The sequence below is a fragment of the Aspergillus brunneoviolaceus genome (assembly GCF_003184695.1).
Source record: "Aspergillus brunneoviolaceus CBS 621.78 unplaced genomic scaffold BO95scaffold_1, whole genome shotgun sequence".
NCBI classification, from domain to species: domain Eukaryota; kingdom Fungi; phylum Ascomycota; class Eurotiomycetes; order Eurotiales; family Aspergillaceae; genus Aspergillus; species Aspergillus brunneoviolaceus.
In genome coordinates, this window is record NW_020290731.1 from 126,642 (window position 1) to 146,434 (window position 19,793).

Here is a 19,793-nt window from a genome sequence, read left to right on the forward strand (position 1 = left end):
ACGTGATCCCCATCGGCTGATCCTCGCCCGTTGTTGACCTGGACTGCTGGAGTCTACGGAGTAGTTAGCACTACGGAGTATTCACTCGACCATTGACTTCCCAATGCATTGTACTTCTTATCGATAAGCCGGTCACGGGTCACTACTTCCGGTGCTTGATCCGATTATGTTGGAGTCATACTTGCCAATCGTATTCTCTACATTAGTATAATCGACCACAACAAACACATACTCCGAGCTCGGACCGGGCCTCAGGGTCTGAAGTTTGTCAATCTGGAAGAATGTGATACTGACAGACTCACATGTACAGAAATCACCTTAGTTTTTCGACCTCTATAGATAAGCAGCATACTATTCAAGTCAAATGGGAAGAATTTCTGTGGCCAACAAGAGAGAACCTAGGCCAAGTAGAAGGCACTCTGTTGTTTTCTAGTTTGGTAAAACAATAATACAATCACGGAGGGAAAGAATGTATCAGAAATACCGAGTGTCTGGTAACATTTCATACGAATACAAACGAGCTTGCTGACCGCCTTGCCTTCCGCCACTCTACCGCAGGATAACCTGCGGATGATAACATATTGTCGTGGTCGCATCGAGACATACTAGATTTGTTGGGTGACCCTACCGGTACAAAGATTAATCGCATAGTCCCTAGCAACAATGCGGACTACATTACGACTTCTGGCATCTATTTCGCAGAACCAGTCTTCCAAGCTTAAAAAACCGACTATTGGCCTTGATCATGTCAGTAGATCCATTAACATGGTGATGGAAATTCAGTCCGCTAATATCTCGTATTAGTTCATTCAAAGACAGCGGGTTCTTGCCTTTTGGCGCGAGATAGTCAGAGCCTTGAATTGTTCGTCTGATGTTCTCATTCTGCCGTATGCGATGTGGTGGTGTCATGTGCTAATATTGTGGAAGCAATCCCCCATTCACCAACTCGCGAGGAGCTGCGCAATTATGCTCGCAACGAGTTTGAGCGCCATCGAGATGTGACAGACCTGGTAAGTGCTGAGCACATATGCAGCCTGAATGCGCTACTGACGGACGACAGCAACATATTCGATACCTGCTTTCAGTAAGTCATCATGATCAGAGTTGACTGCATTATTGCTAATAGTATCCAGACTGGCAAAGCGGAGTTCGAAACAATGAGGAGATACATTGACGAGCAGATCGCCGGTTGAGCTGGCCAACCGACATGTAATGCAAGTAAGGTAGGGAAGAGTAGCTAGCGGAGAGTGTGCATTTTCCTTCAAAACAGTGAGAATATATGTATGTACAATGAGATATGATACCCAGACACATCGGCGAAAATCAATTAGAAAACGTTCCCCCTTTGTCGATTTTTTTTACTTCTGCCGCGACAAGAGCTCCATAACAGCACTCAGAACCCCGATGGGCTTCTCCTCGGAGGGCTCGAGGGCCGAACGAGCAGCGTCCTGCTCCGCAGTCGCCTTTCTCTTGCCCGCATCCTTGGCGGCAGCCTCGATGGCGGCATGGCGCTCCCGCCAATCCTTGTCCTCCTGGTCTCGGATCTCCAATTCCCGCAACCAAGCATCCCGCTTCTCCTGACTCTTGCGTGCCTCCACAACCTGCTCGAATTCCTTGCGTTGCTGCCGCTCGGTCTTGTAGTACATGCCTCCCGCAACCACTGCGATCAGGGTGAAGAACTGGGCGTAGATACGGGCACGGAACATTTTGTTCATCTCAAGCGAATCGCCCGCCTTCATGGATCGGTAGGCCCGGTAGAGGGCGTAGCAGGTAGCCGCACATCCTGCAATCAAACCGTCCCGTCAGTACAATTCCAAAAGAGGTATTGGAGAGGAAAGGTAGGTGCGAGGGAGAGTGTCGTACCGAGCGGAATCAGCGGCTCTTGCTTGAGCCGCCTGCGGAACTTCTGCAGCGAAGTCTCTTCTTGGAACTGACTACAGACGCGAAGGCCGTTAGCATCTGATTGACGGCCGCTGCTGTAGGTGTCTTATCCTATATACATACGGGTTGTCATCGAAAGAGGAAGGTAGTGGCTCGCTCATCTTGATAGTAGGACTCAAAAAGTGGGAGCTGATTGAAGGTGGCGATCTGCGTGGGAGAGCGCAAGAGGGGTGACTGAGTTAAGGCGGCACCGTCCAGGAGGAATATATTCCAGTAACAAGGAAATAGGGTCGGCCTGAGGATGAAATTGTGACTCTTCGCGTCACTTTTGCCTCTCTGACGATATCGCGCAGATAAATGAGATATGGACGAACAATGCCGAAAGTGACATGACGTCGCAACGAACCTTGAGATAATTTGTGTATTGTAACTTACGCGGTAGTACAACGGTATCTCGTAAGGTTACAGTAAGCTCACTTACGCCTTGATTGTTCGGGACTATTATGCATAATTATGATCTGTACATCTTGCGGTGCCAGATAACTCGACTTCACTGAATCCTCAAAAAATCTACTAGTAATGTCAGAGATTAAATAATTACCTATTCAAGAAGCAATGACAAGACATAGCAGAAGACATAGTTAAAAACTGGCATCAGCCTGTTACGATCTGAGCTCACCACATATTCTTCGTTACTAAGAATGTCGTGCAACGGCTATCTTGAGCAATGCACTGAGTAAATTGCTGTTATCAGTAGGGCGCCAGTAGGGCGCAGGAGAAAAAGCAGCTGTCCGTTGACCAGTCAAGTAAAACCTTGACTGTCCTGGTTGTAGGAGCACAAGATGATTGGCCACTTTACTCGATTTTGACTGTTATGCTTGCGATCGATTGGGATCCACCGGCCATCCATGGCTTTGTATTGGGGGGGGAGGGGGGGGCAACTGCCCGAGCACATAGATCAGAATGAATCACCTATTGCCGCAAGGAGAACTGTATGGCAAATGGAACAGAACTCAAAAAGCGAGGAGTAAACAAGCTCATTGCTTGGTTCAAGGAAGCAATACTCAGGCGATAAATAAGCATCAAATCTCTTTTCTCTCGAGGTAGATGAATACATCCTATTTTTAGGGCTGGAAGAGAGGGTTTGATGACATAAACTTTTCCGCTCCGATCACGGAATTTTCGCCCTCCTCCCCGCGGAATAGCAAGGGAGACTTATCCACCATAGTTAGTCAGTGCCACCGCGGCTTTTTTTCTCGGTCTCGACTCCCACTTGGTGCTGGCGCTTCGTTCTTACACTCTTTTTATCCCCCAAACGTTCATTCCCTGCATTTTGTCCATACAGCAGACTTGAATATGCCCAGCGAAGTATCTGACGACGGCGTTGCGACTCCGGTCTCCGCCAAGGTCAGTAACCTCACCTTGACCGAGTCCGCGCTTGCAACTCCCACCTCGGAAAAAGGGGAGGACTCGACTGCCTACAACTGGGGCATCCCCGACGACTATCTTCTTCCGAATGGCTACCCAGATGTAAGTGCCCTGTGGTCCTGGCTTTCTTCTCATCCGGCGTGTTGCTCATGCGATTGTTATCTACAGTACCTCCGGTTGATCTTAACGTCCCGGGTCTACGACATTATCGACGAAACCCCTCTCCATCATGCCGTCAACCTCAGCAACCGCCTGGAGTGCCGTGTGCTGCTCAAGCGGGAGGACCTGCTTCCTGTTTTCAGTTTCAAGTTGCGCGGGGCCTACAACAAGATGGCTCACTTGACTCACGAGCAACGGTGGAAGGGTGTCATTGCATGCTCTGCCGGTGAGCAGCCCCCCTACTGTGACAGGTAATATTTGGAGCATTTGAGTTAATGGAAAATTGGTGCAGGAAACCATGCGCAGGGAGTTGCCTACTCTGCCCGCCATCTCAAGATCCCCGCCACCATTGTCATGCCTTCGGGCACCCCCGCGATTAAACACCTTAACGTCGCTCGCCTGGGCGGAAGCGTCGTTCTCCACGGCAATGACTTTGACGCGGCCAAAGACGAAGCTCACCGCCTGCAGCAACAGCACGGGCTCACCAACATTCCTCCCTTCGATGACCCTTACGTGATTGCTGGCCAAGGAACCATTGGTATGGAACTCCTGCGCCAGGCCAACCTGCAGAAACTTGAAGCTGTTTTCTGCGCCGTCGGTGGAGGAGGCCTGATTGCTGGTATTGGAGTGTATCTCAAGCGCATCGCGCCCCACGTCAAGATCATTGGTGTCGAGGCCCATGATGCCAACGCCATGCATCAGTCTTTGGACTCTGGATCGCGCGTGTTCCTTAAGGAAGTGGGTCTGTTCGCCGATGGCGCGGCGGTCAAGTCCGTTGGAGAGGAGAACTACCGGCTGGCCCGTGAAGTTATTGATGAAGTTATTCAGGTTTCGACCGACGAGACATGCGCTGCTATCAAGGATGCCTTCGAGGACACCCGCTCCATCATTGAACCGGCGGGTGCTCTGGCTCTGGCTGGCCTTAAGAAGTATGTTAGCATGTATCCCAGCCCTGACACTAACCGGGAGTTGTGTGCTATCACTTCTGGTGCAAACATGGACTTTGATCGTCTGCGTTTCGTCGCTGAGCGTGCTGCTCTGGGTGAGCGGAAGGAGGCCCTTTTGAGTGTCAACATCCCCGAGAAGCCGGGCGCATTTGCCAAGCTCGTTGAAGTTATTCTTCCCCATGCGGTCACTGCCTTCAGCTACCGGTATGCCCACGATGCCTCTGCCGACGTCCTGATGGGTATCTCCTTGTCTGCGTTGACGGGCCAAGACGATTTGGCCAAGATCATGACTCACCTCACCAAGGAGGGTATGAGTGTCAAGGACTTGAGCGACGACGAGCTCGTCAAACGGCACGTTCGTTTCCTGGTCGGTGGACGCAGCAGCGTCCAGAATGAGCGATTGTTCATGTTCGAGTTTCCTGAGCGCCCCGGTGCTCTGGCCAAATTCTTGACCACTCTTCGCCCCAACCAGAACATTTCGTTGTTCCACTACCGCAACTACGGTGGAGATGTGGGCAAGGTGCTTGCTGGCATCCAGTGCCCCGAGACTGAGAAGGAGGAACTTGAGGCTTTCTTGAGAGACTTGGGATACCCCTTCAGCGAGCACACCGACTCTCCCACCTACCAAACTTTCCTTCGTGCTTAAATATTCAGCAACTTTCTTGAGTCGTTTTCGTTCGTTTGGGAGAAAGCTTAAAGAGTTTTTTTGATTCCCTGCTTGTTAATTCATATGGGCGTTCTTGTTGGGCATAGTGACGATAGAGCTTGGGCTGTTTCTTCTTAGTGTGAGAGTGCTAGGCATTGTTCCGTACATAGAATTCGAAATACTACCTATAATGTTGCATCTGATGTGTTCGTCCAATTGTTTCGCCTGGTACATTCACAATCAACTTAACGGACTGAGGCTTTCATGTCGATGTAGATGCGTGTGCGCTGATTGGCTGTGGTTGGGTCCAATCAAAACGCGGGATACTCAACTGTTTCCGGAGGCCGGGGATACAGTAGACCCGGCCAAAATGCTCCGAAGGAATTCCGGACAATCAATCGACGGCCGCACCTTGGTGGTTGAAAAGTCTCGATTTCTCTGCTGCAGCTCGTTCTTTCGCATTCGAATATATAGCGGAATCAGACTCGTCTGTCAATCCGCCATTTCGACAACCATGATGTCCGTCCGCTCTCTCCTCGGTGCCTCGACCGGTGCCCTCCGCCAGATCCTCCCCTCCCTCTCCCGCAGCAAACCCGCCGGTCTCCTGTCCCGGTCGTTCTCGCAATTGGCCAAGCTCCCCTTCGGCAACGGTCTTCGTCTGCTGCGCTCCGGGAAGCAGACCGGTGTGGTCAGCGCGTCTCTGCGACAGGTCGAGCAGGTCCGAGGCATGAAGACGCGGTCTTCGGTCAAGCGCCTGTGTGATGGATGCAAGGTAGGACTACTCCGAGCCCCGCGGAGGAGGATTTTGTACATCGGAAATCTGCAGTTGCACTGCATTTTTGTGAAAGGGAGTGTTCATGATCTGTGGATATGCGGCTAATGCTGTCTATTCCAATCGCAGCCTGTCCGGAGAAAGAACCGTGTCTACATCATCTGGTAAGCGCCATAGCTGTTACAAATTGAATATCAAAGATTCTAACATGTATCTTCAACCCACAGCTCGAAGAACCCCAAGCACAAGCAACGCCAAGGCAAATAAGCGGGACGTGCGATGTTATCTGTACTCAGAAGCTTGACAATACCCGGTGGACGATCGGCTTCTCGAACCGAGCATTTCCTGGGTTCTGACACGGCGGCGGTGGAAAAGGTCCACGGGCAATTGCATTATATGGTATGAGGGTCTCAACAGGAACCAAAAATGGCGGGATTCGAGATTCGTTGTGGGTCACAGGGCATCGGGGGTCTTGTTGATATTGGCAAGAACCGTGTGCATATTCATCATGGGATACGACCAACTGGTTGGTTTAGGCGCTTTGTTTTCATTGCATTTGTTCGTATGTACATTAATTGGGATTATACACTTCATTTCCTCTTTTGTTCAGGCTGAACTCGTGGATGCATGTGGATAGCTGGGAATCTACATCAGTGTCTTGTTCTGGTGTATGTACAGTACCTTTTTTCCCTCCTCCCTTGGCTATTCCTGTGCAACCTAACGTGCGAATTTTGGTTTTGCATGAGCTTACCCCATAGGACATAAGTGACTTGAATTATGGATGCGAGTTGACCAGCCTAAAGAGAGCTGACGGGGGTTCAAGATATCATTGAGTTTGAGCCAGGGAGTGCAAGGGATGATATCATTGTCCAGGAACCAGGGACTGTGAATACACTACACAACACAGTCTTGAGCCTCCTGCGCATGAGCACCAGAGTATACCAACCCCTCTCCATGTTACAATGCGAAACCTATCCCTTTCCTAGCCAGTCACAGCTGCCTACCTGTCTTCTCACGCCCGCAATGCTGGTCGCATGAGCTCATCAGTCTGGAATGCGATTCACGTGAATGCGAGGCCAGACCTTCTCAGAACACCGAACAGCCATTGACAGAAACCTTTTATCTCACTGCGCACTATTCATATTGTAGATTTGATCCACAGCTCTCGTGACAGCATGAAACCCGGGATGTTTTTCCCCTGTTACCTCCTCCTGATCCCAGCAGCAACCGCCGCCACATTCCCGGCCTCCCACATCTCGCAACAAGTCTTCGACGGCGACAACTTCCTCAAATACGATGGCATCCGCGGGCCCTACGTCGATCGCAAATCCTACGGCATCGGCCGCGACCCGCCGCCGCAATGCGTCGTCGACCAAGTGATCATGGTCAAACGCCACGGCGAGCGATACCCTGCCTCGGGGGAGGGCCCTGCGATTGAGGCCGTGTTGAAGAAAGTCAACAGCACCGTGCAGGCGGCCTCGAACAGCAGCGGAGACCTCGACTTCCTCCGCGGCAACTGGACCTACTATGTGCCGTCGGATTGCTACGAAGCCGAGACCTTCACGGGGCCCTACGCAGGGCTCGCCGAGGCATATACCCACGGGCAGCAGTACCGAGCACGCTATGGTCATCTCTGGGACGGCAGTAGCGGCAGCAGCAGCAGCACGCCAACGACCCTCCCGCTCTTTGCGGCAGAGTTCCAGCGCATCATCGACACGGCCCGGCGGTTCGGGGAAGGCTTCGTGGGGATGCAGAACTACTCGACCCACGCGGCCCTGAACCTCATCTCGGAGTCCAGCAGTCGCGGCGCGGACAGCCTGACGCCCTCTTGCCACCAAGACGATGGCGCTGCACGGGACAAGTGCAATGCGTATCCGTACCATCTCCCGCAGTTCGACGCTGCGGCGGAGCGGTTGAATGCGCAGTACAAGGATCTTAATTTGAGCTGGGAGGATGTTGTCACGCTGATGAGTGAGTACGACTGGTTTTCTGAGTTCAGCCTTTGCTACATTTATAGTACAGTACTGCATCACAGTCAGACTGGACTAACCCACAAATGTGCGGCGCAGCAATGACAGCGTACGAGCTGAACACGCGCAGCGAGTCCGAATGGATCGACGTCTTCACGACCGACGAATGGGTCAGTTTCTCGTACATCTGGGACGTGAACTTTTATTATTGCGCTGGGTGAGTGGATGGCTTCACTTGTAGGATTGGGTCATAGTATACTAATGCTAGATGTTTTCTGTGGGAAAGCCCAGGAAACAAATACATGCGCGCCGTCGGGGCGAATTACCTCAACGCCTCGCTCGCCCTTCTCCGGCAGGGTCCCTCATCAGCCGGACCTTTATTCTTCAACTTGTACGCCTGCCCCCTTTCGCCTCCTAGCTTCCCTATTACCCCCTAGTATACCACACTAACCCAACCCCCAGCGCCCACGACAGCAACATCACCCCCATAATCGCCGCCCTGGACATCGCGACCCCCCCACAGCCCCTCCCCACCGACCGCGTCGCCTTCGACCTCCAGCAACACTGGCGCATCACCGACATCATCCCCATGGGCGGCCGCCTGACCATTGAGCGGCTGAACTGCAGCAGCAGTGCGCTCGGCCCCGCGGGCATCTACGTGCGGTTGGTGTTGAACGAGGCGGTCGTGCCCCTGCGCACCTGCCAGGATGGACCGGGGTATTCGTGTTCGTTGGCACAGTATGCCGAGTTCGTGGGCGGGTTGCCGGGGTTTGCGACGGAGTGTGCGGTCCCCGCCGACGAGCCGCAGGTTTTGGGGTTCTGGTGGAATTACACCACTTCGACGGGGGAGAATTGGCACAAGGGGGGGAGGTGTAATGGGCTTGCTTGAGGTTTCTTTCATTAGTTGTGGTGGGAATGGGTTGGGTGGGTGTTTAGATTTTGGTGCGCAATTGTAGGATTGGGGAGCGGGTACGGTGGTAAGACTATAGTGTTATTGAGTGGGTGTGCTATCGGCAAGCATGCTAGAATAAGACTAGGACTCTGGAGTGCCAATTTCACAAATGCAGTTGGTTGTTACCTCAAGACAGTGCTAGATTCTCTCAATTAGTCGTAACATTGAGGATAGATAACATCTTTATCATGACCCTAGATACACATATTCCCTCCGGCAAATCACCCCTCGTTAGTATTGTCCTTCCTCCTAGAAGCCTTGGCGGTCGACGATTTTCTCGCAGAGACCGGAGGCTGGTACCCCGGATGCATGGTCTTCAGGTGCTGATTCAGGTTCCACGTTCGGGAGAACCCATTATGATGTCGATCGCAGTTGCTGATGGGGCACACCAGATCGGACTTCCGGTGCTCGCCTTTCCCTCTGGGACGAGTCGTGTCATCGGCCGATGCACTCGTCGCGCGAGATCTCGAACACCCCTTGAGGGATGTCGCCCGCGAGCGAGGCTTCCTGGATGATGCTCGTGATGATAATGGAACAGCCTCGGGTTGGGGCTCGGGCTCGGGCTCGGGCTCAGGCTCAGGCTCATGCTCCAATTCAGCCTCCGGTTCCGACTCGCTCTCCACGTATTGCCACGGGCCTGGCCCACTGCCAGCTTCCAGCGGGTCTTGTCGCACCTGTCCTTCGTGGAACGTGCGAAATGCCATATCCTCGCCGAACAAATCCGCACAGCGGCGGGAGGCTCGCATCACCGCCGCGGCGGGGAACCCTGTCATGGACGCAATCCCCAAAACCTCGCTCCAGTCCCGGAGGCCCTGACGGACCCGGCTGACGGACTGTCGGCCATCGCTGCTGCGTGATCTGCCACGGGACCGCGAAGACCCTTGCGAGAGCGAGCGCTGACTCGAGGGTGCGTTGGAGGATGTGTGCTCGCTGGATGCACGGCTACTCGAGACGCGGGTACTTCGTGAGCGAGAAGGCCCGGCGCTGGACTCAGATCGAATTGAGGGCCGTCGTGTGCGTTTTCTCCCCCGCGATAAACTCCGCTCCTTCTCCGCGGCGCTGCCTTTCCTTTTCGGCTGCTGTCCGGAGGACGAGCCTGAGACCGCGCTTGCGGTATCCGTCTGCCATTCGCTGGCGGGGCTATCGTCGTCGCGAGCGAGGTCGCCCTGCCGCGCGCGATGGAGGCCCATGAGCAGCGTGTCGAATTGCGTGAGGATATTTCGAGTCATGGGCCGTAGTTGCACGCGTGCCCTCTCATCGTCCGCCTGCACCACGGGCCGTAGAGCCACGGGTTTCATTCCGGCCACCGTCTCCGGTTCCTCGACCTCCTCACTCTCCCAATCCCCGGCACTCTCATCCTGGGTTCCGGTCTGCGACATGGAGGACTTCCTCTTGCTGCGCCGCGGCGTCATCGCACCGGTTGCTGGCCTCGTCGTCTCCCATTCCCGTGCATTGAACCGTTCCTTGGCGGTCTTCATCATGACAGCCATCAGGGATTCCTCCAATTCCGCACTCGGCCGCGGATCCGGCTGCCGACGCAGCGTCCAGGCATCATCGATCGCCCGCCGCACCAACTCTCCGGGCCGCGGCACAGCCGCCGCAGGCATCGGCCACGCCGTCCACCTCTTCGGCGGCGCAAACACCTCCTCTCCTTCAATCCTTCCCTCCCCCCCTAGAGCACCACTACTCATCCGCCTCGCAATCTCCCTCGCCCTCACCCGCAACGCATAAGCATTATATAAATGCGCCGCCAGGTCCCGAGCACGGAGATCGACCAACGCCTGCGCATTCTGTCGATCCTCAGCCGTGAGATTCCTCCAGGTCGACTCGGGGCCCCGGAAACGGTTGGGTCGGTAGTGGTCCTCCTCGTCTGCATCTGGCGAGGAGGAAGGCTGACGACGAAAACGACGGCTTTCAACCACGTCGACACCAACCTTCCCTCGCTGCTCCCCGTCTAACCTTGCACCACCTCTCCTTCGTCCAACGTCCCCCGCCTCCTCCTCCTCCCCCTCCCCCCCACTCTCCTCCAAGTAACTCGAATCCGAATCATCCGAAAGCCCCTCATCTCGAGGCGAACCGCCTTCCTCCATGATCGTGTCCAGATTTCCCTCTAATTCATCCGGATAAGGCTCGAGATCCGAAAACCCACCCGCGTCCTGGCTGCTGTCGCCGCCCCCGAAGATGGATTGGTAGGCTTGCGGTTGCGGTTGCGCGGACGGGGGAGGCGCGAAGCGCGGTGAGCTGGGGTAGTAGTTTGAGGAGGACATTGCTGCTGTGACCAGCGGCTTTGGCCAGTTCTTTGCTTTTCTTTTTCGAGGTTGTGTCGTGTGATCTTGGTGTAACACCCACCCCAGAACTTAGTCTGTGTTGCTGGGTTGGTGTTTCAGTTGTCGATGCGGTGGTGTGTGTGTGTGTTTATGGTATGCGAGTCAACAATCTAGGCCATGTAGTTGTATGTATCCATGCAGATCGGGTTTGAGGCACTTTGGCACGAATAAGGCATTGGGGCTGGTGGGGTTTCCTGGGCCCTAGGGTTGGGCGATGGTTGTCTATATATACGGGTATATTACTCCATGGCTTGGTCATCACTATCGTTAGTTCATAAGTGGGTTGATATGGTTTTCGTTGAAGTTAAAGTCCAAGATTTGGAAGATGCGCTGATGGGGGTGGAAAATGTTCGACATCACGTGACACAACGCATGGGGCGTGGAATCGTTGAGAGTAGGGCAATGGATATACTCAGAATAGATGGGATTTTTGGGCTCTGCCAGTGCTCGTAGCTTAAATATTTGGTACTAGAGAGTGTGCTGTGGTCTCATGGAGCCATAGCTGCTGGAGTGAGAGACACCTTAGGCTTTCAAGTACGAAAAGCATACCGCAAAACAGCACAATCCTATTACAACTCGTGGATAAATTCTTATCAATAACAAATACTTACTATGCAAGACGCCAAAGAGTCAAATATATCTCCAATACCCAGCAAGGATATCATTCTAATATCACACACATCACACACAGGAACTAAACACTTTTTGATGCACACAACATCCATCTATTTCTGACCCGCCTTCTCCAGCTTTCTCCGCTTGGAGCGCAGCTTGGCCGCTTCCTCGTCCTTCTTCTTGTTCGAGTACATCATCTTCTCCAGCAGCTTGCGCTTCTTCCGGCTCATCATCATCTTCTGGCGCTCCAGCTCCTCCTCCTCCTTGCGCTTCTTGGACGCGATCTTCTTGGTCTGCGACTTCTTCTTCGTCTCGCCGGTCGCGCCGGACGTGAAGGGGAGACCCGCGGCCTCGGCCTCCAGCTCCTTCTGGTGCTGGGAGCGGGCCGCTTCCTCCTCGTCCTCGGACTCGGAGGCGGCCTCGTTGTCGTCGAATCCGCCGAAGTCCTCGTCCTCCGCCTCCTCCTCGCTCTCCTCGCTCTCGTCGTCGGTGCCCGCGACGTCCATACCACCGTTGATATCGGACTCCTCCTCGCTCTCAGCCTCGGATTCCTCACTCTCGACCTCGGCGGCCTGCTCATCTCCAGCCTCCTCCATCTCCTCGTCGCTGTCCTCTTCCTCGGCAGCGGCGGCTTCGCCTTCCTCCTCCTGCTCGGCTAGGGAGGCGCGAGGGTCGTAGGCACCCTTGGTAGGCTTGACCCACGGGCTCAGGTGAGGGGGGAGGGTCTCGCCGGGTGCGTACAGATCAGGGCGAAGGAGCTTGCCCTCGTTGATGCAGTCCCAGACCCACTGGGGCTGGATGTAGGTTCTACCAGGGATGCGAGTACCCGGTCTGACCTTCTGGACGGCACCCTCGGCGGAGGCGGCGGGAACGGCGGGAAGCGATTCTTGGGGAAGAGAAGGACGGTCGACGATTTGGTGAGTGATTCTCGTGTCGGTCTCGTCGTGTGTGAAGGCGCCGTCACCGAGCACAGCGTCCCAACCGATACGGGTGCAGCCAAACGAGCGGAGAATGAACTCCAGGGGTGCCTTGGGCGCCTCTCTGGAGATGTAGAAGACGAAGGGCGCAAACAGAGAGCCGGCCTCCTCGCCGCTCAGGTCGGGTTGGGGAAGGGTGTCGGCCTCGGGGGCGGCGGGCTCGAACTTGTCGATGGCGTCGGTCGCCTCTTCGGTCGCCTCGGCGGGTTGCTCCTCCGTGGCTTGGTCCAGACCAGCGCTCTTGATGACCTTGTCGACCTTGGCCTGCACGTCACCGGAAACCTCCTGGTTGGAAGACTTGCTGGCCTGCTTGCTGGCGTCGATAGCCTTGGGGGCTTCGCCGACCGAGCGTCCCTCGAGGGTGAAAGCCGCCAACTCGGCGCCATTCTCGTCACTGCGGGTATCGAACTTGGGAGGGTATCTGAGACCGAGAGTGGAGTACAGGCGGTAGTTCACGAATCCTAGCAGGGTGGTGTAGAATTCGACGAAAGTGGCCATGATGCGGTAATCGACATCGCCGTTGACGCGCTGGACGAATCGGTAGGGCACCAGCCACATAATATCCTGTCCCTGGATGGTAGCCTGGTAGTAGATACCCTTGATCGAGAGGAAGGACTTCCGCAGGGAGTTGGTGGTGATGAGGTAGTGCTGGAACTCATGGCACAGGCGCTGGCACAGAGCGATGGTCTTGGGAGGAACGTGGGCGGAAGAGGGAAGGTTGGCGAAAAGGAAGAGCAAGGAAAGAGCATCGTCGAGGTCTCTCAGGGCATCGATGAAAGTCGGGTAGCGCTCCTTGATGACATGGTCGAGGGTAAGTTTCGGCGCATGGTTCTTCTCCAGGCGAGAAGCATCCCCGACTTCTCCACGGCCAAGGGAGCGGGCGATCTTCTTGGCAAGGGCCTTCTGTTCACGGAACTTGCGGAGAAGGGGTTCGTGCAGCAGATACTGGATATCCTTGGTGTAGTAGAAAGTGGTGTTGGGGGTCGAAGTCCTCGAGGCCTTCTTCTTGCTTCGAGGCTCACGGGGATAGATACCTGTCCGACGATAGAGTGGCAACGATCAGCATGTGAGACGACATAAGATACAGATAGATCAAGATAATCTGTGTATATCATCGGAGGGAAGTCATACCCTTGAAGATACATAGTCGACGGAAGTCAGGCAGAGAGATCTGAAGTTTGCGCACTGCCTGCGTTCTGGTGATGTAGTTTTTGGCCTGGCCAGAGGTTCCTGCGTCTCAAATTAGCGAGAAATCAATCGCATAAAGAGAGGCGCTATGCGAACCCTTCTTCTTAATCTTAGCCATTTTTGCAATGGGGGGATTGGATCAAAAATCGAGGGATGAGTGACTTGAAAGAAAGATCCGATAACCAGAAAAATCGTTGATAAGTTTTTTTTTTTCTTTTCTTTTTTGGAGCAGCGGCGCGGACGTGGTCCGTGCACGGCGGAAAAGGGCAATGCGCGGAGTTCCGCTTGGCACGTGAAGCCAACAACAACACTTAACACCAATCTGATTTCCCCCCGCGCTGCTGTTATTCAATTGCATGCCACTTCCGGCATGCTCTGATATTCTCCTCTGATACGAAACAGTATGGGGGTTGATCGCAGAAAAGCTGCCGTTTTCGGTGGTGCTTTTGCTCTGCGACTTCTGCTACTGGTGTTGTTCCCTTCGCTCCCCGACTTGTTGACTGGCCGAGTTGAGGTCTCAACCCCGGTCACCAGCTTCAAACGACGTTAGTCCCTTGAACTGGAGAAGACTGCCCTGTGTGATGGAAAGCTAACCCCTCGCAGTACAAGAAGGTCTCTTTCTCTATACTCGCAATGTTTCCCCCTATGATGGAGGCGTCTTCCATCAGGTACGGACGGCACTCACACAGACCAATGCGGATGAGATCGGGCTGACAATGTGAAGGCGCCACTTCTTCTTCCGATTTTCTCGCTACTGCCCAGCTCCCCAGGCTTCCCCTTTCCGACGGTCGTGCTATACTCTCTGATCGATTTGATAAACGCAAACGCCCTGATCACAATTGCGGAGTCGGGGTGGGCAGTCTTAGGGCGATCGTACTCGGCGATACGGAAGCATATCAGGTGGGACGGGGTGACAATCGCAGCATGGTACGGAAACCACTAGGTGACGAGGTCATCCTTGGGGATATCATGATTGACTTTGTCAGGTTCTTGTTTAACCCCTTCACCATCGCAACATGTCTGGGCCGGTCCACCGCGGTCTTCACCTCAATCGGAATCCTGTACGCGCTTTCTAGTGCCGTCACTGGAAAGACCTTCAATTCGATGCTCGCACTGGGCTTTGCCTCGTATCTATCGATCTACCCGGCGTTACTCTACATCCCACTCATGCTTCTGTGCTATGATCAGCGTACGCAGACAGCCAAGACCTGCCCCAGCACTACCGTTTTCGCACTTCAGCACCTGGCAATTTTCGTCCTCAGTATTGCCGGCTTGCTTGGGATATCAGCTCTCCTCATTGGGGACTTCAGAGCGTTTGTTTCTGCTACATATGGGTTCCAGTTGCTTGTCCCGGACCTAACGCCCAATGTTGGTCTTTGGTGGTACTTCTTCATCGAGATCTTCGACTCCTTTCGCGAATTCTTCCTCGGGGTCTTTTGGCTCCACTTGGCCTCCTACATGGGCGGTCTTACGATACGCTTAAGAAGACAGCCTCTGTTCGTGTTGAGCTCCCTGCTGGGAATCTTTGCCGTCTTCAAGCCCTACCCCAGCATATCTGACGCCTCGCTGTACTTTGCACTCTTCCCGCTGTACCGACATCTATTCCCTCGTGAGTAGCTCATTCGCCGCGTGGCTGGAAACCCAACTAACAGCAATCAGTAATGCGCTATACCTTCTTCGCCGTCTCGGCGTTGCTCTACGCCACGCTCCTGGGACCGGCATTTTATTACCTATGGATCTACGCCGGCTCGGGCAACGCCAACTTCTTCTACGCCATCACTCTCGTCTGGAGCTTAGGGCTTTCCATCCTGCTGGCCGACACGATCTTCGCCGCCTTACGCGACGAATGGGAGTACGACAACCCCGAAGTACGGGGCAAGGACGTGAAGCAAGTGTAAATTAATCTATCTATGTCTTATACACAGTACAGTAGAAAAGCCAGCCCGTCACTCTGTGGCCCATCTTTCCCTCGCATACACCCTCGAGAGAATCCGATAATCGGGATCCTTGACTGTTCCATTCCTCAACCGCCGGGGCCGGGGCGAGCTCTCATCGACCCCGAACCCCAACCGCTCGTAGAACCGGATCGCCGCCCCATTCGCCCGGAAGACGGTCAACATGGCCTTGGCCATGCCCAGCCGCTCCCCGATCCGCAAGAACACCCGCATCAGCTGCGCCCCCAGCCCCTGCCGCTGCACGCTCGCCGCCAGATGCACCTCGTAGCAGTAGACCACTTCGAACCCGTCCTCGTACGTGACCATGAACGAGAGGAAGCCGAGCACTTCCTCGTCCTCCTGCTCATTTTCGGGCCTCGTCTCCCGGGACTGGGGCGTGGCGCGCCGGAGAACCAGATACTTGATGTCGGGCAGCTGCATCTCCTTGCGCTTTTTGGGGGGGGACCAGCCGATTGAGGAGGCGCGGTAGGCGTCTGCCGAGGTGGTTTCGATGAGCTGGAAGCATTGCGTGAAGAGGGTGGGCGGCAGCGTTGCGGCGGTGTAGAGTGTGATGGTGTAGTGCTGTTGCTGTTGCTGTTGCTGCTCTTCCGTGTTGACCTGACTGGTGATGTGGAGGTCTTCCTTGGGAACGTAGAGGTTGATGAATTCGGCCAGGGGGAGGGCGTTGGTGCGTTCGACTAGTGGTTGCGTTGGTTGGGGTTGGGGTGGTGGGGCTGGGGTTGTGGGTTAGTATGTTGGGGTTCCTGGGGCTTGGGGTAAGCTTACTGGGTTGATTTCGGGGTTCAATTTGGGAGGCTTCATGTTGGGATTGGGATTGTAGAGTTGGTGATGTTGATGTTGGCTGGGTTGGTTTGCGGGATGCGCGTCGGATTCCCCGCTTGCTGTTGGTGGGTGGTTTGGTTACTCGGTGGGAGGAGGTGGTGGGCATTGTTTCTGAGTGGAAGGGTGGGCGTGTTTGTTATTTACAGGTCGATGCGGGGATTTAAGGCTCAGGAAGATTGTTCTAAATGCATTGAGACGATACTTCCCCAAATATGTGGGTTTGTTGTCGGGGAGGAGGGGATTTTTGTGCGGGTGCGTTCCGGAGGTCTACTCTTGCTGGTGGTGGTTTGGTTCCGCTTGCATTTGCATGCATGGGTGCATTTTCATGCACGTCTAACCCATTATCTATCCTGGAGACAACTCATGTGTTGCTGACAAGAGTGAGTTGGGTCGTTACACGTAGACTTTTCTCTCGAGAAGTATATGCCATCATAGGGGGATACTGTCAGTGGCGCTATATATATCACAGACCTCCCGAAACTAAACCGAGGGGGGGAGCTTATGACTGCTGTCGTTGTTTCGCGGCAAACTCCTCCGCTCGCCTCTCGGTCTCCTCTGCGCCCACCTCCTTGAAGACGTCCAGGCCCCACTGGAACGGAAATCCGTACCGCAAATGGCGATCCAGCCTGTTTAGAGTTTCGAAGATGTGCTCGGGAAGGATGACATCTGAAAGTCCGGTCAGTCACGCGGTGCATGGATGCGATGGAGATTCGCTTGCAACATAGTATATGAGTACCGTACCCTGAAAGTTGCTCTCAATCCGAGATGGTGTCACGCTCTTGGATAGCACGGCAGTACCACGTTGCACGGCCCAAGAGATCAACAATGTGGCGGGGTCTTGGTTCAGCGAGCTGGCTAGCTGTTTGATGAAAGGGTCGTCGATGACACTATTTCAGGTCAGTGAATGATCGGGTTGGACCTTAGGTTCGACATAAATACCGCGGAAGGCCGGCAAGGTTGTTGCCAAGAGGACTGTATGCGATAGGTAGGATATCCTGTATCTGGTCAGGGGTGCTCAATCCACATAACAAAAAGTACTGCAAAGGATAGAAACCGTCTACCTTGTCCTTGAGATACTGAATCAACTCGGGCTGTAGCAGATAGGGATGCGCCTCGATCTGGTTGGCAGCTGGCGGGATCTCCGCGGTCTGGAGGAGCTCGTCGAGATGTTCCTGGGTGAAGTTGCTCACTCCGATACTACGGACCTTGCCTGACTTGACAAGCTTCTCCATGGCCTTCCAGGTATCGCCGATAGGGACTTTGGCCAACTTGAAACGCTTGGTGACCGGATCAACAGGCTTCAGCTCTTCCCCGGCATACTCGAAAGCCACTGGCCAATGGATCTATCGTCTCTCAGCAACGGTGCCAATGTTCGAGTGAGGAGGCCATCGCACCAAGTATAGATCCAGATAATCGGTCTGGAGGTCTTTCAGGGTCTTGTCGAGTTGCTCCTCCACATGCTCGGGGCGGTGGTGCGTGTTCCAGAGCTTGCTAGTCAACTGTTCCTTAAGAGATCAATAAGAGTAAGATTCAAGCGAGGGTGGCTCGGGGACTGACGAAGATCTGCTCTCGAGGCACGCCCGATTTCTTCCAGCCCCTCCCGACCTCGTTCTCATTCCGGTAGACAGGGGCACCGTCGATATGACGATATCCTGTTCGCAGAGCCACTTCGACTGCGTCTTCGACCTCATGAGGTTTGGACAGCTTGCATTTGTTAACAAGATTCACCTTGCGACGCTGAAGCTCTCAGCACGTACCCAGGTACCCAGGCCAACGGCAGGGATTTCGTAGCCGGAGTTGAGCTTGAAGGTACGTCCGAGGGACATCTTGTTCGTACGGAAGCTTTGTTGGATCTATGTGAAATGTCTGGATTATACGTGGGCAAGAAGTGCAATATAAATCTATCTTGATCCTGGAGCGGATACGACAGGAAGAAGCGGGCTAGAATGATTACAGTTAAGGCCGTTGACTACCCCTCCATCCTTTTTGACAAGTGCTTACTCCGTACCTCTTTATGAGACACTACTTTATTATGGTTTTCCATTGTCGATCCATCCCATCACCACACGACGATTTCGCAATTCTCATGGTGGAATATCATTTATCTTTGACAATACCTCCCCACCAGTTGGTATAGGATGGAGAATATCCTCCCCGTTGCGCAAATTGATCATAACGGTGAGTTCTCGCTGTGAGGGGTCCGTATCTTGAGGCTAAACGTCATTTCTCTCCATCCAAAGTTCGGAATTTCCCGTCTTTGCTACAAGGAACAATTACAATAACTGCGACCTCAAGAAATCGTAATAAACTCAGCACAATGAACTTGGGCACGATTGACCCACCAACCATGGCATAGGCAGTTGTTTACATGTTGCCCCGCCGGGTTGAACCGATTGCACTTCTGCCGCGATGCGCGAGATGTGTTGTCTTGATAAGGCTCAGAATGGTCGACAATCAGCAAATTGGAATACTATTCAACGACCCTGAACGAAGACTGTGAACGATCACAAATCCAAATGCTTCCATCCCATGCATGGAACAAGTTGCTGGCGGGCAGATTTGGTTGGTGGTTCGCGGGTGAAAGGGAAGAACGGCGGAGTGGGGCAGAGATTCTTCAGCAGATTCACAACTGCCGGCTGCATCGCACTCTTTCAACTTACTCATATTTTGTTCTAGGGCGCTGGAGCTTTGCCAATTGCTAGAAAGCACTTTCCTGCAAATTGCCTATCGTCTCAAGCTCGAAAGCCTCAAAATGCATCTCCCCTCAATATTCAGCACAGTTGGTTGACATTGTCGGCCCAGCTCGGCATTCTAGAAGAACCGGCGAAGCAGAACCATCTCCACTCTCCCGCGGTATCTTGCAACCTTTGCCCAAGACCTTTGCATGGTTATCAGCATGGAGAACCGCCTCGAAGACGCTATGAAGCCACTGATTCGTCCAATGGATTGAATGTCTCCGTCTCGGACGGTTATCGGACCGTTCTTGAACGTTAATGCTTCAATTATCACTTATTAATCATACGGTTTGAGTTGTGGTGGAGCTCGCCCTCTTACGTCAATCATCCAAAGCTGTGTCTCCATATAACAGCTCCCCCACCAACCTATTTTCGCCAGTTTCAGTGAACATCAAAACACTTCATTTCTCACAATCGAC

At 53.8% G+C, this 19,793-nt stretch overlaps 10 protein-coding genes across 10 annotated transcripts; 5 read left to right on the forward strand and 5 right to left on the reverse strand.

Annotated features, from left to right (window-relative positions):
* Positions 1 to 593: 593 nt before the first annotated feature.
* On the forward strand, positions 594 to 1,343 carry BO95DRAFT_509887 (LYR motif-containing protein 2). Its single transcript, XM_025591310.1, has 5 exons — positions 594 to 747; positions 805 to 862; positions 928 to 1,010; positions 1,061 to 1,084; positions 1,134 to 1,343. Exons 1-5 carry the CDS (start codon positions 664 to 666, stop codon positions 1,191 to 1,193), a joined length of 309 nt encoding a protein of 102 aa, XP_025447879.1. The 5' UTR covers positions 594 to 663; the 3' UTR covers positions 1,194 to 1,343.
* On the reverse strand, positions 1,238 to 2,064 carry rcf1 (respiratory supercomplex assembly factor RCF1). The gene is made up of 3 exons (XM_025585290.1): positions 2,005 to 2,064; positions 1,864 to 1,934; positions 1,238 to 1,783 (listed from the first exon to the last, which is right to left on the reverse strand). The coding sequence occupies exons 1-3, from the start codon at positions 2,040 to 2,042 to the stop codon at positions 1,359 to 1,361; spliced, it is 534 nt and encodes a 177-aa protein (XP_025447880.1). The 5' UTR covers positions 2,043 to 2,064; the 3' UTR covers positions 1,238 to 1,358.
* A 1,032-nt stretch (positions 2,065 to 3,096) lies between these two features.
* Positions 3,097 to 5,244, forward strand: BO95DRAFT_437517 (threonine dehydratase, biosynthetic). The gene is made up of 3 exons (XM_025585291.1): positions 3,097 to 3,411; positions 3,478 to 3,694; positions 3,761 to 5,244. The coding sequence occupies exons 1-3, from the start codon at positions 3,238 to 3,240 to the stop codon at positions 5,059 to 5,061; spliced, it is 1,692 nt and encodes a 563-aa protein (XP_025447881.1). The 5' UTR covers positions 3,097 to 3,237; the 3' UTR covers positions 5,062 to 5,244.
* Positions 5,245 to 5,471: 227 nt separating this feature from the next.
* BO95DRAFT_509890 (50S ribosomal protein L36) lies at positions 5,472 to 6,537 on the forward strand. The gene is made up of 3 exons (XM_025591311.1): positions 5,472 to 5,833; positions 5,963 to 5,997; positions 6,061 to 6,537. The coding sequence occupies exons 1-3, from the start codon at positions 5,576 to 5,578 to the stop codon at positions 6,098 to 6,100; spliced, it is 333 nt and encodes a 110-aa protein (XP_025447882.1). The 5' UTR covers positions 5,472 to 5,575; the 3' UTR covers positions 6,101 to 6,537.
* Positions 6,538 to 7,020: 483 nt separating this feature from the next.
* Positions 7,021 to 8,750, forward strand: BO95DRAFT_486925 (histidine phosphatase family protein; the record flags this gene model as incomplete). The annotated part of the gene is made up of 4 exons (XM_025590472.1): positions 7,021 to 7,804; positions 7,903 to 8,020; positions 8,090 to 8,194; positions 8,266 to 8,750. The coding sequence occupies 4 exons, from the start codon at positions 7,021 to 7,023 to the stop codon at positions 8,690 to 8,692; spliced, it is 1,434 nt and encodes a 477-aa protein (XP_025447883.1). The 3' UTR covers positions 8,693 to 8,750.
* A 160-nt stretch (positions 8,751 to 8,910) lies between these two features.
* BO95DRAFT_509892 (uncharacterized protein) lies at positions 8,911 to 11,371 on the reverse strand. The gene has a single exon (XM_025591312.1). The coding sequence runs from the start codon at positions 11,020 to 11,022 to the stop codon at positions 8,977 to 8,979; it is 2,046 nt and encodes a 681-aa protein (XP_025447884.1). The 5' UTR covers positions 11,023 to 11,371; the 3' UTR covers positions 8,911 to 8,976.
* Positions 11,372 to 11,657: 286 nt separating this feature from the next.
* nop7 (mRNA-binding ribosome synthesis protein NOP7) lies at positions 11,658 to 14,031 on the reverse strand. Its single transcript, XM_025591313.1, has 3 exons — positions 13,959 to 14,031; positions 13,806 to 13,904; positions 11,658 to 13,708 (listed from the first exon to the last, which is right to left on the reverse strand). Exons 1-3 carry the CDS (start codon positions 13,978 to 13,980, stop codon positions 11,808 to 11,810), a joined length of 2,022 nt encoding a protein of 673 aa, XP_025447885.1. The 5' UTR covers positions 13,981 to 14,031; the 3' UTR covers positions 11,658 to 11,807.
* Positions 14,032 to 14,177: 146 nt separating this feature from the next.
* BO95DRAFT_437521 (GPI-anchor transamidase subunit GAB1) lies at positions 14,178 to 15,801 on the forward strand. The gene is made up of 5 exons (XM_025585292.1): positions 14,178 to 14,407; positions 14,466 to 14,530; positions 14,587 to 14,789; positions 14,849 to 15,471; positions 15,522 to 15,801. Exons 1-5 carry the CDS (start codon positions 14,266 to 14,268, stop codon positions 15,758 to 15,760), a joined length of 1,272 nt encoding a protein of 423 aa, XP_025447886.1. The 5' UTR covers positions 14,178 to 14,265; the 3' UTR covers positions 15,761 to 15,801.
* A 7-nt stretch (positions 15,802 to 15,808) lies between these two features.
* On the reverse strand, positions 15,809 to 16,745 carry BO95DRAFT_458123 (N-terminal L-serine N(alpha)-acetyltransferase NAT4; the record flags this gene model as incomplete). The annotated part of the gene is made up of 2 exons (XM_025588525.1): positions 15,809 to 16,530; positions 16,583 to 16,745. 2 exons carry the CDS (start codon positions 16,743 to 16,745, stop codon positions 15,809 to 15,811), a joined length of 885 nt encoding a protein of 294 aa, XP_025447887.1.
* Positions 16,746 to 16,941: 196 nt separating this feature from the next.
* On the reverse strand, positions 16,942 to 18,650 carry BO95DRAFT_1332 (aldo/keto reductase family protein). Its single transcript, XM_025580529.1, has 6 exons — positions 18,397 to 18,650; positions 18,197 to 18,343; positions 18,034 to 18,138; positions 17,579 to 17,982; positions 17,381 to 17,526; positions 16,942 to 17,305 (listed from the first exon to the last, which is right to left on the reverse strand). The coding sequence occupies exons 1-6, from the start codon at positions 18,463 to 18,465 to the stop codon at positions 17,139 to 17,141; spliced, it is 1,038 nt and encodes a 345-aa protein (XP_025447888.1). The 5' UTR covers positions 18,466 to 18,650; the 3' UTR covers positions 16,942 to 17,138.
* Between the last annotated feature and the right edge of the window lie 1,143 nt (positions 18,651 to 19,793).

Excerpts from the sequence above, each read along its gene's own strand:
- BO95DRAFT_509887 (XM_025591310.1), top strand. The coding sequence starts at position 664 with ATGCGGACTACATTACGACTTCTGGCATCTATTTCGCAGAACCAGTCT. Across the intron at positions 748-804 it reads CGACTATTGGCCTTGATCAT|TTCATTCAAAGACAGCGGGT; the intron begins GTCAGTAGATCC and ends ATCTCGTATTAG. Across the intron at positions 863-927 it reads GATAGTCAGAGCCTTGAATT|CAATCCCCCATTCACCAACT; the intron begins GTTCGTCTGATG and ends ATATTGTGGAAG.
- rcf1 (XM_025585290.1), bottom strand. The coding sequence starts at position 2,042 with ATGAGCGAGCCACTACCTTCCTCTTTCGATGACAACCC. Across the intron at positions 1,935-2,004 it reads TCCTCTTTCGATGACAACCC|TCAGTTCCAAGAAGAGACTT; the intron begins GTATGTATATAG and ends TCGCGTCTGTAG. Across the intron at positions 1,784-1,863 it reads AGAGCCGCTGATTCCGCTCG|GATGTGCGGCTACCTGCTAC; the intron begins GTACGACACTCT and ends GTTTGATTGCAG.
- BO95DRAFT_437517 (XM_025585291.1), top strand. The coding sequence starts at position 3,238 with ATGCCCAGCGAAGTATCTGACGACGGCGTTGCGACTCCGGTCTCCGCC. Across the intron at positions 3,412-3,477 it reads TTCCGAATGGCTACCCAGAT|TACCTCCGGTTGATCTTAAC; the intron begins GTAAGTGCCCTG and ends TGTTATCTACAG. Across the intron at positions 3,695-3,760 it reads TGTCATTGCATGCTCTGCCG|GAAACCATGCGCAGGGAGTT; the intron begins GTGAGCAGCCCC and ends AAATTGGTGCAG.
- BO95DRAFT_509890 (XM_025591311.1), top strand. The coding sequence starts at position 5,576 with ATGATGTCCGTCCGCTCTCTCCTCGGTGCCTCGACCGGTGCCCTCCGC. Across the intron at positions 5,834-5,962 it reads GCCTGTGTGATGGATGCAAG|CCTGTCCGGAGAAAGAACCG; the intron begins GTAGGACTACTC and ends TTCCAATCGCAG. Across the intron at positions 5,998-6,060 it reads AACCGTGTCTACATCATCTG|CTCGAAGAACCCCAAGCACA; the intron begins GTAAGCGCCATA and ends TTCAACCCACAG.
- BO95DRAFT_509892 (XM_025591312.1), bottom strand. The coding sequence starts at position 11,022 with ATGTCCTCCTCAAACTACTACCCCAGCTCACCGCGCTTCGCGCCTCCC.
- nop7 (XM_025591313.1), bottom strand. The coding sequence starts at position 13,980 with ATGGCTAAGATTAAGAAGAAGG. Across the intron at positions 13,905-13,958 it reads GGCTAAGATTAAGAAGAAGG|GAACCTCTGGCCAGGCCAAA; the intron begins GTTCGCATAGCG and ends TTTGAGACGCAG. Across the intron at positions 13,709-13,805 it reads TCGACTATGTATCTTCAAGG|GTATCTATCCCCGTGAGCCT; the intron begins GTATGACTTCCC and ends ATCGTCGGACAG.
- BO95DRAFT_437521 (XM_025585292.1), top strand. The coding sequence starts at position 14,266 with ATGGGGGTTGATCGCAGAAAAGCTGCCGTTTTCGGTGGTGCTTTTGCT. Across the intron at positions 14,408-14,465 it reads GGTCACCAGCTTCAAACGAC|TACAAGAAGGTCTCTTTCTC; the intron begins GTTAGTCCCTTG and ends AACCCCTCGCAG. Across the intron at positions 14,790-14,848 it reads GGGGTGACAATCGCAGCATG|GTTCTTGTTTAACCCCTTCA; the intron begins GTACGGAAACCA and ends TGACTTTGTCAG.
- BO95DRAFT_1332 (XM_025580529.1), bottom strand. The coding sequence starts at position 18,465 with ATGTCCCTCGGACGTACCTTCAAGCTCAACTCCGGCTACGAAATCCCT. Across the intron at positions 18,139-18,196 it reads TGCCTCGAGAGCAGATCTTC|TTGACTAGCAAGCTCTGGAA; the intron begins GTCAGTCCCCGA and ends CTTAAGGAACAG. Across the intron at positions 17,306-17,380 it reads GATTGAGAGCAACTTTCAGG|ATGTCATCCTTCCCGAGCAC; the intron begins GTACGGTACTCA and ends CCGGACTTTCAG.